This window comes from Leguminivora glycinivorella, chromosome Z, assembly GCF_023078275.1.
Source record: "Leguminivora glycinivorella isolate SPB_JAAS2020 chromosome Z, LegGlyc_1.1, whole genome shotgun sequence".
Lineage (NCBI taxonomy): Eukaryota > Metazoa > Arthropoda > Insecta > Lepidoptera > Tortricidae > Leguminivora > Leguminivora glycinivorella.
The window spans coordinates 2,256,751-2,271,862 of NC_062998.1; the positions used below are offsets into that span (position 1 = coordinate 2,256,751).

The 15,112-nt window shown below is 41.3% G+C and overlaps 1 protein-coding gene across 3 annotated transcripts in view; it reads left to right on the forward strand.

The window, feature by feature from the left end:
- LOC125240951 (serine/arginine repetitive matrix protein 1) overlaps positions 1–11,985 on the forward strand; it is a 68,984-nt gene extending 56,999 nt beyond the window's left edge. The window contains exons 6-8 of one of the 3 annotated variants that reach the window (XM_048149157.1): positions 2,299–2,391; positions 10,501–10,614; positions 11,550–11,985. In XM_048149157.1, the coding sequence (XP_048005114.1) occupies positions 2,299–2,391; positions 10,501–10,614; positions 11,550–11,551 (209 nt within the window). In that variant the 3' untranslated portion in view covers positions 11,552–11,985. Of the gene's footprint in view, positions 1–2,298; positions 2,392–4,539; positions 4,779–10,500; positions 10,615–11,549 lie in introns of those variants that run through there. The other 2 variants (XM_048149158.1, XM_048149160.1) reach the window with 2 other exon arrangements.
- The last annotated feature ends 3,127 nt before the right edge of the window (positions 11,986–15,112 follow it).

Genomic DNA, 15,112 nt, shown 5'->3' on the forward strand with positions numbered 1-15,112 from the left:
AAACAAAGAGGATCGAGTATTATAGAGAGTTACTGTCAAAGTAAAATGTGTAATCACAGTGCATAGACTGCCATCTCTCGACACAATCTTAAAACTTTTGAACTTCCGTTTTGACAATTTGGCCCATATTTTAGCTTGATATGTGTTAAAATGTCAAATATTAATATTAGCGCCATCTAGCCGAGCGTTCCCCAAAGGTGTATCGCCATCTAGGTCATCGTCAAATTGTCAAAACGGAAGTTCAAAAGTTTTAAGCTTGTGTCGAGAGATGGCAGTCTATGCACTGTGATTACACATTTTACTTTGACAGTAACTCTCTATAATACTCGATCCTCTTTGCCTTCTATATTTTGTATAGTGTACTCGCGACGGGTGGTGGTTCTCCGCCTGGCGCCCGCCATTCCCGACGAGACGTTCGTGTGACCAACGCCTTACCCTCCCTTACCTTTACCTCTTACTCGTAGCACTTAGCCGCGTAAGCTGAAGACCCGGGTTCGATTCCCGGCTCGGCCACCAGTCGGCCTTGTCGTTTTTTTTGATGTGTGATATCTATTTCAATTCATAGCGATGATAACTTAGATTCTTGTCGCTAATGCTAAATGATTATTGATTAGTATAAAGTGTGTGTTTGAAACTAAATGTAACTGCTATATTTACTATCAAACCCATTTGATGATTGCCTCCTATACAAGTTCATTTTGCTTGCAAAGCTATTTAAATTAATTGTACTTAGTTCTATAAATTCTACCCCGCGGGCCGATTTTTGAGTGTCACGCGTTCGAATTCAGAAAATTGTGACTGAAAATAATAGGCCAGGCACCGTTTTCAACCGGTATTTTAGTGACAAAATCCCATACGCGAGATTCGAAAATCGCCCCGCTGATTTTAGACGTCTAGTCTTTGAATGCTATGCGATGTTTCCGCTGTACGCCCCGGTCCGGTTGTCGGCACTTAGTGCGTTTGTACATTATACGATCCGGTATCGGATATCGGACCGCTATCCCATATATTTACGCCGCCATCTTTGATTTTTTCCTTTGAAATCTTTCCTACTCGGAACGTATAATGTGAATACTCGTGCTTCAGACCTTAGTAAATAAAGGTTAAGGTTGATAGCAGCGTTGCTTATGTTTTGCTTGTAAAAAAAATGATATTAAAATTTGTACGAATCCATACGCTATGAAGAACACCACAATATTTACTTCTCTATAGTAACTACTGTGATGCGACCTGATATCGACGCTTAGGAATCAATATTATCTAACATATAAAATATTGATTCTTAAGCACATGAACACATGGTTTGTGACATGGACGCTTACTAAAAAGTTACTGTGCATAGTTATGATACGGGTAGCACAGAGAGCGATGGAGCGCACCATGCTCGGCATTAAGCTTCAAGATCGAGTGAGGAATGTCGAGATCCGACGCCGCACCAAGGTGCGGGACGTGGGTGACGTCATTTCCAAACTCAAATGGAATTGGGCGGGGCATGTTGCCAGGCAGAGTGATGGCAGGTGGACCAAAATGTTGACCGAATGGTGGCCGCTATCGGATGTAAGAAGCGCCTGGCATCCGTTGGCTCGTTGGGTGGACGACATTTGAAAAACTGCGGGGCACTTCTGGATGAGATTAGCCCAGGACCGGGATAAGTGGCGTACACGAAGGGAGGCCTATGCTCAGCAGTGGGCGATTAATGGCTGAAATTATGATGACGATGATGATTCTTAACCGTCGATATGGCGTTTATAAGCGACCACAGTTTATTTGTATGCTAGTTTTGTTTATACCAAAGAGGATCGAGTATTATAGAGAGTTACAGTAACTCTCGAAGTAAAATGTGTAATCACAGTGCATAGACTGCCATCTCTTGACACAGGCTTGAAACTTTTGAACCTCAGTTTTGACAATTTGGCCCATATTCTTAGCTTGATATATTTAAAATGCCAAATATTAATATTAGCGCCATCTAGCTGAGCGTACCCCAAAGGTGTAATGCCATCTAGGCCATCGTACCTTTTTCTGTATGGTACTGAGGTACGTTTTTTTCTTAGACTTTATCTGTCTATACTGAGTTATATATGTGTTTGGTTTATATTTATGTGTGTTCATTGTAGCGTCGTACAGAAGACGGTCGTTCGCATATCAGCTCAGCGTCCTATGTGTGGCGATAGGTTGTGTTATAAGCTCCATGTTTTGGCTAAGTGGCGCTAGTCTGATAACCTAACTTGTCCCGTATAAGCTCCGTATTGGCTATAAATAAGTAGCGCTAGTCTAAATACCTAATCTGTCCCGTAGCGTCCGCGTCCCTGTCCCGCTATACGCCGCACAAGACGCTCGCGGACGCGTTCCAGCTCGGCGTCACGAGGCACGAACGGGAAGAACACACAGGTACGCTTACATTTTATTTTTTGGTTGGTTTGGTTTTTTTATGAATGGGCTTAATCTTGGCCACGGTACGTTTACATTTAACGTTGGTTTCGTTTTTTTTATTATTATGAATGGGTCATAGCCACAGACTAGCTAAAGGCAAGGCCTACGATGGAGTGAGCTCGCCCGGAAGATGCCTGTCCACCCTTGAATGCCCTTTAAGTAGTCACGGCTAAGCCGCATATTTGACGACCGGTCTGGCGCAGTCGGTAGTGACCCTGTCTGCTACGCCGCGGTCCCGGGTTTGAATCCCGGTAAGGGCATTTATTAGTGTGATGAGCACAGATTTGTTCCTGAGTCATGGATGTTTTCTATGTACCTATATAAGTATTTATATATTATATACAGTGAAACCTGGATAAGTGAGACTTCAAGGGACGACCAAATTTATCTCACTTAAAGAGGTATTCCACTTATTCAGGGTCTCAGTTAGACAGGCATAATGAAATGTTTGTCTCATTTACAGAGGGTATCACTAATAAAGGCCAGAATAGAGGGTATGTCAGTTATAGAGGTGATAAATAAGGTGTTTTGCATATAGTTATTATTAGTCGCATACTACTTAAAAAAAAGGTAAATTGTGATGTACTTATGTAGGTAGATATAGAAATACCTATGGACATGTGTCACTTCAGATAGTCTCGAATAAATCCTTGAGCTAGAAAGTGCCTATTATTGTCGCTCACCGATAGTATACCTAGTCCTTCTCTGAATACATTACAGTGGCGACAGGTAGTGATAATTTCGCGCGTGCAGTAGAAAAATCAACATGTCTATCGGCAAGTTACACGAATTTAATGTCAGCAACGGCGCGTGGTCGTCGTACATGGACCGTGTGGAAATGTACTATAAGGTGAATAAAGTGGCGGACGAATTGAAGGTGCCGGTGTTAATGGATGAGGCGTATGAGTTGCTAGAAAACTTGGCAAGTTCTAAAAAGCCGGCGGATTTAACCTTAGACAAAATAAAGGAATTAATGTCCCATCATTTACAGCCAAAACCGTCGGTTTTAGCAGAAAGGTACCGGTTTCGACAAAGGAGACAAAATGGCGGTGAAAACGTATCCACGTATGTGGCGGAGTTGAAACGGCTGTCGAAGCATTGTGACTTTGGTTCGGAGTTAAATGGTAACTTAAGGGATCAATTCGTTTGTGGCTTAATCAGCGATTTGATTAGGCAACGCCTTTTTGCAGAGGACGATAATATAACGTTCGCAGATGCAGTCAAACTGGCTACATCATTGGAGGCGGCAGAGAGGGACGCGGCGATAGTGGAGCAAACAAAGGTAACGAGTTCGAGCGGGACGGGAGAAGTGCAGGCCGTTATGTTCGCGAGTCGGGCCCGATCGGGTGCATTCAGCGGAGGGCAATCGCGGGCGCCTGTAGTTACGCAACAACGGAAATTAAACGTAAATTATAATGGCCGCCAGGAGAGGAACTGTGGAGCCTGTGGCGCGCGCAATCATAATTACGCTAACTGCAAGTTCCGAGATTATGTGTGCAGCAAGTGTCAGCGTACAGGCCATTTGCGGCGAGTGTGCCCAGACTGGGGCGCGGCGCCGGGGCCCGCGGGGCGCGGCGGAGCCCGCGCGCCGGCCCGGCGCGGAGGGGCAGCGGCGGCGGCGCCGACGCGGAGTGCCATGCATTTTGGAGAGGCCGATCACGAACCGAGTGAGGATCACGGCGGAGACATCGAGCAAGAATTTAATCATCTGTGTTTAAATAACTATCCGGCGGTGAGTTTACCCATATGTATAGACAATATCGTTATAAATATGGAGGTGGACACGGGCGCGCCACATGCCTGCATTAGTAAGACCACATATGATAAATATTTTTCACACATGAATATAGAACCCACTAAAACGGGGTTTAATTACTACACAGGGCCTTCTATTAGACCTTTAGGTATAATTAAACCCATGGTAACTTTCAATGAATGTACTAAGCAATTAGAGTTGTTTATATTTGAAGGTGGCTCAACTTCTTTATTGGGAAGGCAATGGTCGGTGGAACTAAATATAAAAATACCGGAGTTATTAAAGTGTAATTACGTAATAGATAAGGCTAGTGGAGCAGGTAAACAGAACATTGTAAATTTGCTCGGCAGATATGAGGCGTTATTCGGCGACGGACTGGGCCGGTACAAGGGCGGCAAGGCGACGTTGAGGGTGCGGGAGGGCGCCGCGCCGGTGTTCCACCGCGCCCGCCCCATGCCCTACGCGCTGCGCGAGCGCGTGGACGCCGAGCTGGACGCCATGCTGCGCGCCGGCGTCATCGAGCCCGTCGACTGCTCGGACTGGGCATCACCACTGGTACCTATCAATAAGCCGGACGGTTCCCTTAGAATTTGTGCAGACTATAAAAGTACCTTAAACCCGTATTTATTGGTCGATCGGTATCCCCTCCCTAAAATAGAAGATGTTCTAGTAAACTTAAATGGCAATATGTACTTCAGTAAAATTGATCTTTCTCAAGCGTACAACCAAATTGAATTGGACGAGTCTAAACGTTACACAGTTATAAATACCCACCGGGGATTGTTTCAGTATAATAGACTGGTGTACGGCTTATCGTCTAGTGTAGGTATATTTCAGCGTATTATGATGAATTTATTGGGTAACATACCTAATGTACGAGGTGCGGTCCAAATGTCTCCGGCCCGACAAATATGGCGGAAGAGTTTAAAAAAAGTATGGATATCATTGTGTTCGTCATTTATTCCACTTTTTGGTGTATAGTTTCTTTAGGTGTCTGTTGGCTGTAGGTTTTTTTACGGTGTTTAGTGCTAGGTTAGTGCCCAAACTTTTATCGTGCTTACAGCGAGATGAGTGAAAAACCGTGAGTTCATGAAACTTGAGACCAGCATAGACACCGCGTAGCGAGTTTTTTGAATGCAATTGCTACTGTAGATGAAACCATGGTTATGTAAGACGATACTCTGTACAAAAGAAAATTAATGGAGTGACAACGTCATGGTGAAAAGGCGCCTAGAACAACCTCTGTCACAAAATGCACGAAAAAAGATAAAGGCTACGGTATTCTAGGGTTGTCACGAAATTCTAACGATTTACATAAAAGAAGGGTAGACTACGGTAAATAGCAGATGCTACGCAATATTTTTTGGCCAATTACGATAGCAGATTATGCAGAATAGTCTTTAAAAACTTAGCAGAGGCACAAGGGCATCTCCGCGACAATTTCCCCGTTCACGCTGCTTCATTTTACAAGGTTGCTATGACGAAATGTGTCTTCAAAAATATTCGGCATCTACCTTATATTCGAGACGTGACCCCAAGTGATTATTATTTGTTCTAAAAACTTAAGGTAGACTGAAGTAGAAAAAAAAAATCTTCGTTTAACGAAGTGACCCGTGCGGTTTAGGGCGATTTTGAGGACAAAAATCTTTATTATTTTTATTAGGTGATGGAGAAGCTTATAAAGAGATTTGAAAAGTGCGTTGTGACAGAGGAAGACTATATTAAAAAATAAAAATAAAATTGTAAAGATATGTAAGCCCTTTCTTTGTTAGGCCGGAAACTTTTGGACCGCACCTCGTACAGATATTTTTAGATGATGTTATTATCGGAGGGAAAACGGAGTCAGAGCATTTGCAAGCCTTAGAAGCGGTTCTCCAACGTTTACTTACTAACGGATTAAAATTAAGGAAAAATAAGTGCGTTTTCTTAGCTAAGGAAGTATCGTACTTAGGCTATGTCGTTTCTAGGGAGGGTATCAAACCAGACATGACAAAGATAAAGGCGATCCTACAAATGTCGCAACCTCGTAACGTATCGGAATTAAGGTCGTTTTTAGGGACGGTAAATTTTTTTGGTAGCTTTATTAAAAACATACATACATACATACATACATACAATCACGCCTGTTTCCCAGAGGGGTAGGCAGAGATCACGGATTTCCATTTACTACGATCCTGACAAACCACTTTCGCTTCACACACTTTCATAACATTTCTCATACACGCTCGTCGGTTTCGAGTACTTCTGACCTGGCCTCTTTGCAATATTTCCCCGATTTGATCAAGAAAAGTTCGCCTAGGTCTTCCACTACCAACTGACCCTTCCACTCCTTTTTCATATACTTTCTTCGTTAATCTCCTCTCATCCATCCTCTCTACATGCCCAAACCACCTTAACATACCCATCTCAATCTTTGTCACCACATCTACATCCACTCCACACTTCTCTCTTATCACGCTATTTCTGATCCTATCACTCAAATTTACACCAGCCATGCTTCTTAACGCTCTCATTTCTACGGCATTCACTTGACTTTGAAGTCTTTTCTCCCACACCCAACTTTCACTACCATACATAAGTGTAGGCACCAAAACTCCTCTATGCACCGCCAGACGTGCTTTTTGCGACACTTTCTGGCTGCCCATAAAAGCGTTTAGTGCTCCATTCACTCTATTCCCAGCATTCACTCTCCTTTCAATATCTCCTTTCAATTCAATTATTAAAAACCTCAGTTTAATATTGTCTCCTTTATATAAACTGTTGAAAAAGGAGGCGGAGTGGCACTGGAGTGAGGAGTGCGAGGAATCTTTCATACAAATAAAACGTTTGTTGTCGAGCGCTACAGTGTTAAGGCATTATGATCCTAGTAAACCGTTAATCCTGTAACGCGTAACCTGTGACGCGTCACCGCGGGGGGTAGGGGCGATTTTGACCCAGATTGGCCCGGACGGGGAGCGCCCCGTCGCGTACGCATCACGCACGTTAAACAACGCGGAAGCGAATTATTCGCAAATACATCGTGAAGCTTTAGGTATAATTTTTTGTGTAAAAAAATTTCACCAGTACCTGTATGGGCGGCATTTCACATTGCGCACAGATCATAAACCACTAGTATCGATATTCGGTCCGCATACAGGTATACCAACAATGACAGCTAGCAGGATGCAGCGGTGGGCAATAATATTATCGGCTTATGATTACGAAATCGAGTATGTGAATACGAAAGATAACTGTGCGGACGGGTTGTCTAGGTTACCTAATTGCAACGAGACACGGAATAATTTAGGAGATAATATTCCGGAGCAGACTTACCTGCATTTCGCACAAGACGCGTTGTTATTAGATTATAGTAAAATAAAGTATCACACTATGCGCGATCCTGTTTTAGCCAGAGTATTAACTTTTATTCGCGAGGGTTGGCCGGATAAATGTGATTTTGATACGTTGAAGCCATACTTTAACAGAAAGTTAGAATTATATGACGAGCTAGGTTGTGTCATGTGGGGGCACCGAGTAGTGATACCGGAGAAATGTCGCGATAAAGTTTTAAAAATTCTACATGAACCTCACATGGGTATAGTTAAGACCAAGGCGCTGGGGCGCAGTTATGTGTGGTGGCCGGGCCTCGACGAGGCGGTGGAGGCGGCGTGCCGCGGGTGCGCGCCATGCGCCGCGGTGGCCAGCGCGCCGCCGCGGCACGTGCCGCGTGGCTGGCCGTGGCCAACAAGACCGTGGACAAGGGTACATGTGGATTTCTTAGGCCCCATCCATGGTAAAACTTATTTAATACTAGTGGATGCTATGTCTAAATGGATCGAAGTGTTCCAGGTTCCCAGCACGACCGCAGTTGCGATCACTGAGAAATTAACCGAAGTATGGGCTAGGTGGGGAATACCTAAACAATTGATAAGCGATAACGGCCCGCCTTTTTCAAGTAAGGAATTTTCTAATTTTCTTGCCTTAGACGGGGTAGAACATATTTTTACCGCCCCTTATCACCCCGCGTCGAACGGAGCGGCAGAAAACGGGGTTAGATTAATCAAACAGGTTATAAAAAAAGCGGTTATAGAAAAAACTGACATTCTAAACGCTATCAACACCTATTTAATTTATTATCGTAATACGGCGCATAGTACCACCGGGGAGAGCCCCGCAATGCTCATGATGGGTAGGCAATTGCGAACGCGTTTAGATTTGTTAAAACCGGATGTAAGTATGAATGTAAATAAAAACCAACGTCGTCAAATTCGCTTAGCTGGAGGATCGGAACGGAAAATGGATATAGGTGATGAGGTTTGGTATCGTAAATATCTAAAAGGTGAGAAATGGCAACCGGGTAAAGTGTCAGAGATTTTAGGGGATACCGATTATAACATTACTGATTGTCAGGGTAATCGTATTCACCGCCATATCGACCAATTGAAACGGAGAATGAGGAGTTCTATAGTCTATCCACAAAATAGCGAGGGGTGTAGTGAGACCGTGGTTATTGATCCAACCCCTAATAAGGCGTCAGAGCCTACAACACCGCGAGCGAGTACCAGGGGGCTCAGTAGCACGAGGGAAGTCTCGACGCCGAGGTTCGATGCTTCGCCGGCGCGAAGTACGGTGGAAGGGGAAGAGGAGGACGTGGAATGCTTCTCTACGCCAGGGCGGGATACCGGGAGTGGTGAGGAACAAGCAAACCAGCCAACCACCCCTCTTGTACCGACCCGGTCGCGGCCCATTAGACAATGTACATTGAATAAACCTTCATATAAAGAATAAGCACGGGGGCTACTTAAGTATAATAGATAGACCCCCGCAATAGAATTGTAAGTTTCATTGCGTAGCATTCTCCTTTATATTAATGTATATGTTATTCTATAATACGCTGCATTAGTAATTTTTCGGAATGAATGCTACTTGTAACTCTATTGTTTAGTTATTGTTGTTAAGATTACGTCTGGGAATAATTAATCTATTATGAATCGTATTCCCTGAGCATAAGATCCATTATTAATATTCTACATTCATAGTGATGATTTTTATCCTTATGGGTATTGTTGGACGAACGGGTTCCCGTTACCAATGTGTACTTTATACCTATTGTTGTGTATTCTGCCAGATGCCTCGTCCTAATTTACGATCGATGTTTCCTTGTTGTAGATTAAGTGCCTAGTTTTAAGTAGGTAACCCTATTACGCATGCTAAAAATATTAGTTAGTAGTATTAATTAAGTGTGGAGAAGTGTGATGTACTTATGTAGGTAGATATAGAAATACCTATTGACATGTGTCACTTCAGACAGTCTCGAATAAATCCTTGAGCTAGAAAGTGCCTATTATTGTCGCTCACCAATAGTATACCTAGTCCTTCTCTGAATACATTACAGTAGTCACGGCTAAGCCGCATATTTGACGATCGGCCTGGCGCAGTCGGTAGTTACCCTGCCTGCTACGCCGCGGTCCCGGGTGCGAATCCCGGTAAGGGCATTTATTAGTGTGATGAGCACAGATATTTGCTCCTGAGTCATGGATGTTTTCTATGTATATAAGTATTTGTATATTATATATATCGTTGTCTGAGTCTGAGGCCTCAGTCAATCTGTGTAAGAATGTCCTATAATATTTATTTATTTATAAGCTGAAGACCCGGGTTCGATTCCCGGCTCGGCCACCAGTGGGCCTTGTCGTTTTTTCTTTCTCGTGTGATATCTATTTCAGTTTATAATTTGGTAACAGCAGGGGCGGCTCACTCCGCGATTCTATCGCTGCGCTACAAGTACATGCTGGCGGCCGCGAGTTCGCGGCCTAATCAGGGGTGGCGCGCGTTCTCACGGAACGCACGTTCGCACTTTCTATTGTTACTTTACGTCGCGAGTTTTTTATAAGGTTTATATGCGATGTCCGCGTGTGAATGACTAATAATGCTTAGTTAAAAATAGACATCATGAATAAAATAGGACAATCTTACACAGATTTACTATAGATTAAGTCCCACGGAAAAGTTCAATAAGGCTTGTGATGTTGGGACTTAAACAAAAATATATAAATACTGTGTATATAACTAGAAAGTACCCACGACTGGAATATAATAGTATAACATTTTATCTGAGCATTAATTCGTTTTAATCTATGTAGGCAACCCTATCGTCCGACGCTGAACACGTGCGGCTCGTTTCTTTGTTAGAATTTTGTAGGCATTTAAAAGGCGGCATTTCGTGAACATCAAAGCAGTGGGCCTTCTGTACTTGTACTATTATATATTCTGTGGTAACAGTTTACATTTCTTACCACTAGGCTTTCCTTATTACTCTTGTAATATTACAGTGAGCACAGAGGTCCGACCGGAGCCGACAGAATCCGAGGACGCGCGGCCGTGCGCGGCCGACTGCGCGCGCACCTGGAGCGAGGCGCGCACGCACGCCACCGACCTGCTGTTCTGTGAGTAACTTGATAACGAAATCTATTTTCATTTATAAATTTTTCATTTCGATCAAACACGGCTGTATTGTATGAAAGAGGACATGAGAAAGAAAGATGTGAGTGTTGAGACACATCTCGGACACTGGCGATCAAATATATGAAAGAGGCTCGTTCCTAGCACACAGTCTAAGCTCGTGTAGGTGAACGCGTACTATGCTTGTATGAGTGACATATGACAGGTCGACTGTTCGCGTTTTTGACAGGCGGTAACTGTCAGGTAACCTTAGGGGGTGGGCGGCGATTTCAGCGGGGAGCAGGAGTGGCCATACTGTACTCTTTATTATACTGTGGTTGAGATGACGAGAGATAGGGGAGAATGGAAGAAGAAGACACGTTGTATCGACCCCACATAACGTGGGATAAGGGTAGGAGGAAGAAGAAGAAGAGACGGCTAAAATCACTCCCGACTAAGGGCCGGTTGCATCAAACCGTCTGTCACCGTTAAAGCGTTCGTTAAATTTGATTGTATGGGAAGTTCCATAGAAATTTCTGCGTGACGATGATGTGTCTGTCAAATGTGGTTGATGCAACTGGCCCTAATTCAGCTTTAGAACAAAAAAAAATTGAAAAAAATAAGTCCGTCATAGAGGACCGATTTTTATAAAACATGGCTAATAACACTCCCGAATAAAAAAACACTAAATCAATCTAAATCGGTTCATCCGTTCGGGAGCTACGATGCCATAGACAGACACACATACAGACACAGCCAGACACGTCAAACTTATAACACCCCGTCGTTTTTGCGTCGGGGGTTAAAAAAGAAACTAAATCGGTTCATCCGTTTGGAGCTACGATGCCACAGAGACACAAACACACACACATACAGACAGACAGACAGATACATCAAACTTTCTGTAAAAAATACCTCTAACATATTTTTTTCTTTTCAGAGTGTAATGGCGGAGGACCCAGCAAAAGCAGTGAAATGAACATTCCTATAATTGTTAATTAACAAGCATATTGTGGATAATTTTGATACGATTTTGACGAAAGTCTGAACATATGTACTTAACGTTAAACTTTATGTACTTACATTTATATCCTTTGTATGGGCTGACGCGACAAGACCCTTTTGGCCTTGTTATATATGTGTTGATTAATAATCGCTAGCTTATATTATGTACTTATGCTGTGACTATTTGTAACTACGGCCTGTACTTTTTGCGGCTCTTACTATTGTTTGAAAACATAAATTATTGTAACCTTTTGTTTCTATCTAAATACAATTGAAATATTATTACCAAAGACATATATAACTCCGTATAATCAGATAAAAAAAATGTATAGGTGTCTAAATGGTTGGTTGATTCTCGGCTAGATGGCGCTAATGAATAATATTTGACAATTTTAGCACATAAAGCCTGACCAGAAATATATGACTAATGTCAGGAGGGCGCTGTTATTCTGATGTATGAGGTGACAGCTCAGTTTAGTATGAAGAAGATAGTTCTAATGAAATTCCGCAACATGGCGCCTAGTCATATACGAGGTGCGGTCCAAAAGTTTCCGGCCTAACAAAGAAAGGGCTTACATATCTTTACAATTTTATTTTTATTTTTTAATATAGTCTTCCTCTGTCACAAAGCACTTTTCAAATCTCTTTAAAAGCTTCTCCATCACCTAATAAAAATAATAAAGATTTCTATCCTCAAAATCGGCCTAAACCGCACGGGTCACTTCGTCAACCGAAGATTTTTTTTTTTTCTACTTCAGTCTACCTTAAGTTTTTAGAACAAATAATAATCACTTGGGGTCACGTTTCGAATATAAGGTAGGTGCCGAATTTTTTTGAAGACACATTTTGTCATAGCAACCTTGTAAAATGAAGCAGCGTGAACGGGGAAATTGTTGCGGAGATGCCTTTGTGCCTCTGCTAAGTTTTTAAAGACTATTCTGCATAATCTGCTATCGTAACTGGACAATAAATATTGCGTAGTACCTGCTATTTACCGTAGTCTACCCTTCTTTTATTTAAATCGTTAGAATTTCGTGACAACCCTAGAATACCGTAGCCTTTATCTTTTTTCGTGCATTTTGTGACCGAGGTTGTTCTAGGCGCCTTTTCACCATGACGTTGTCACTCCATTAATTTTCTTTTGTATAGAGTATCGTCTTACATAACCATGGTTTCATCTACAGTTCGTATTTCTGCTCAGGCTTTACTAAGTAGGAATATGGGCCAAATTGTCAAAACTGAGGAGCAAAAGTTTTAATCCTGTGTCGAGAGATGGCAGTCTATGTACTGTGACTATACATTTTACTTTGACAGTAATCCATACTAATATTATATATGGAAAAGTGTGTGTGTCTGTTTGTTTGTCCGTCTTTCACGGAAAAACGGAGCGACTAATTGACGTGATTTAAAAGTGGATATAGTTGAAGGGATGGAGAGTGACATAGGCTACTTTTTGTCTCTTTCTAACCCCCCACTTTCCTAAAAGGGGGGGTGGTACGTTTGTATGGAGCATTTCGCAATATTCGTATTTAACGCGAGTGAAGCCGCGGGCAAAAGCTAATTCTCTATATACTCGGTCCTCTTTGTTATAACCAAAGAGGATCGAGTATTATAGAGAGTTACTGTCAAAGTAAAATGTGTAGGTAATCACAGTGCATAGACTGCCATCTCTTGACACAGGCTTGAAACTTTTGAACCTCAGTTTTGACAATTTGGCCCATATTCTTAGCTTGATATGTTTTAAAATGTCAAATATTAATATTAGCGCCATCTAGCTGAGCGTACCCCAAAGGTGTAATGCCATCTAGGCCACCGTACCTTTTTCTGTATGGTACCTGAGGTACGTTTTTTTCTTAGACTTTATCTGTCTATACGGAGTTATATAATATGTCTTTGGTTATAACATATAATGCCAAATCCCTCATGTGCGCGATTTTGAGTAAAGTAAATAACATTTTATGTATTTTGTTGCTAGGTAACTATTTGTCAATCAAAAATCGAGCACATAACGGATTTGGCATTCTCACCGACGATATGTAGGTTTGGCAAACACAGAATTTATCCTCGAGTTATTAGAGCATTCGCTGCATCCTCGGCCGACAAGTTTCCTCGAGTAAAACGTTAAGTTTAATGTCTCTCTATACAATATTTTATTTAAATTAAAGCACTATTAAATGGAGTTTAATATAAATCTTGTGTTTAGGTAGAAAAAAAGTACCTATAATATAAAAATTGTAAAAAAAATCATTCCTTATTGACAAGACTATTTATATAAGTGGCATTTAAAAAACAAAGAAAATGTACACCGAATGATGTGAAACTGAAATCAATATGTAATAAAATTGGATGGCATTGATACTGGCGACTTAACCTGTGGCCTATTTCACAATAAAGTAAATTGTCGGCCGACAGTGCCACTTCGTCACTTATCAAACCAGAAATAGGCACATTGTCAGTGTCAAGTGCCAATGTCACTGTGGTGAAGTTTTTAGATGTTTGATGTTGGCGGTAGGGCCCTATGATTTCTGTTCTAGTATTAATTTCATCTTTAGATAAAAAAATGTGTGCCATTTTCAACCAAAAGGGTACTTTTGTGAGTTGTCAATAAGATGCTATTTTCAGCATCAAAAACGCTTAACAAGGCAGGGGGCACCATAGTTTAGACTTTATTTGACAGTTTGACAGAATTCTAATTTGACTAATTTCCGAAATTTTCTACCCTATTAAGGGTTAAACAACCTTTTCGACAAAGGACAATGTTGGTACCTTTTAGTTGAAAAGGTCACATACTTATATGAAAATGATTATTGTTTTTTATCTAATGAATGAGCTAATGTTATTAATAATGAATTATGCATACTTAAATACTCTTATATTTTCTATGTCAACATTAATATGCTCAACTGACCAAAAATCCAAATGTAAGTAAAATTTAAGATTCTTATTTAACCATACCATAAACTGGGGTTATTTTGAACGTGGAGAAAAAATGGTTAGAAACGTACCAATCTTGTTAATAAATGATCAATATCTTGTTGAGCGATGATATCTTGTCAATCGATTATCAATATATTATTAATTGATGTTATCTTGTCAAACGATGATTAATATATTGTTAATCGATGATAAACGTTTTTTCCGGTCACAGTAACCCCTGTTTAGTTGAATTCGATGAAGTGTTGGTTACATGTTAAGAAACTAACACACCGACTGACTAGTTGATAACTTTTCAGCATAAGAACTTTATTTTGGTCTAGAAAATATAAAACTTTACAAATATTTTGACAAAATATTGATGAATTTTGGTTATTTTTATACATACATACACATTTTTATACACAATTCACTTCTACAACATATCAAAATTGGAACTTCTTATGAAGGAGTCAATTAATTTCTTGAAATAATAAGAAATCATCCTTGCTACTTTTTTTAGCAAGTGTATTGAAAAACGCCATGAAACACAAGTGCATTGGTTATTACATACCAGTACATCGA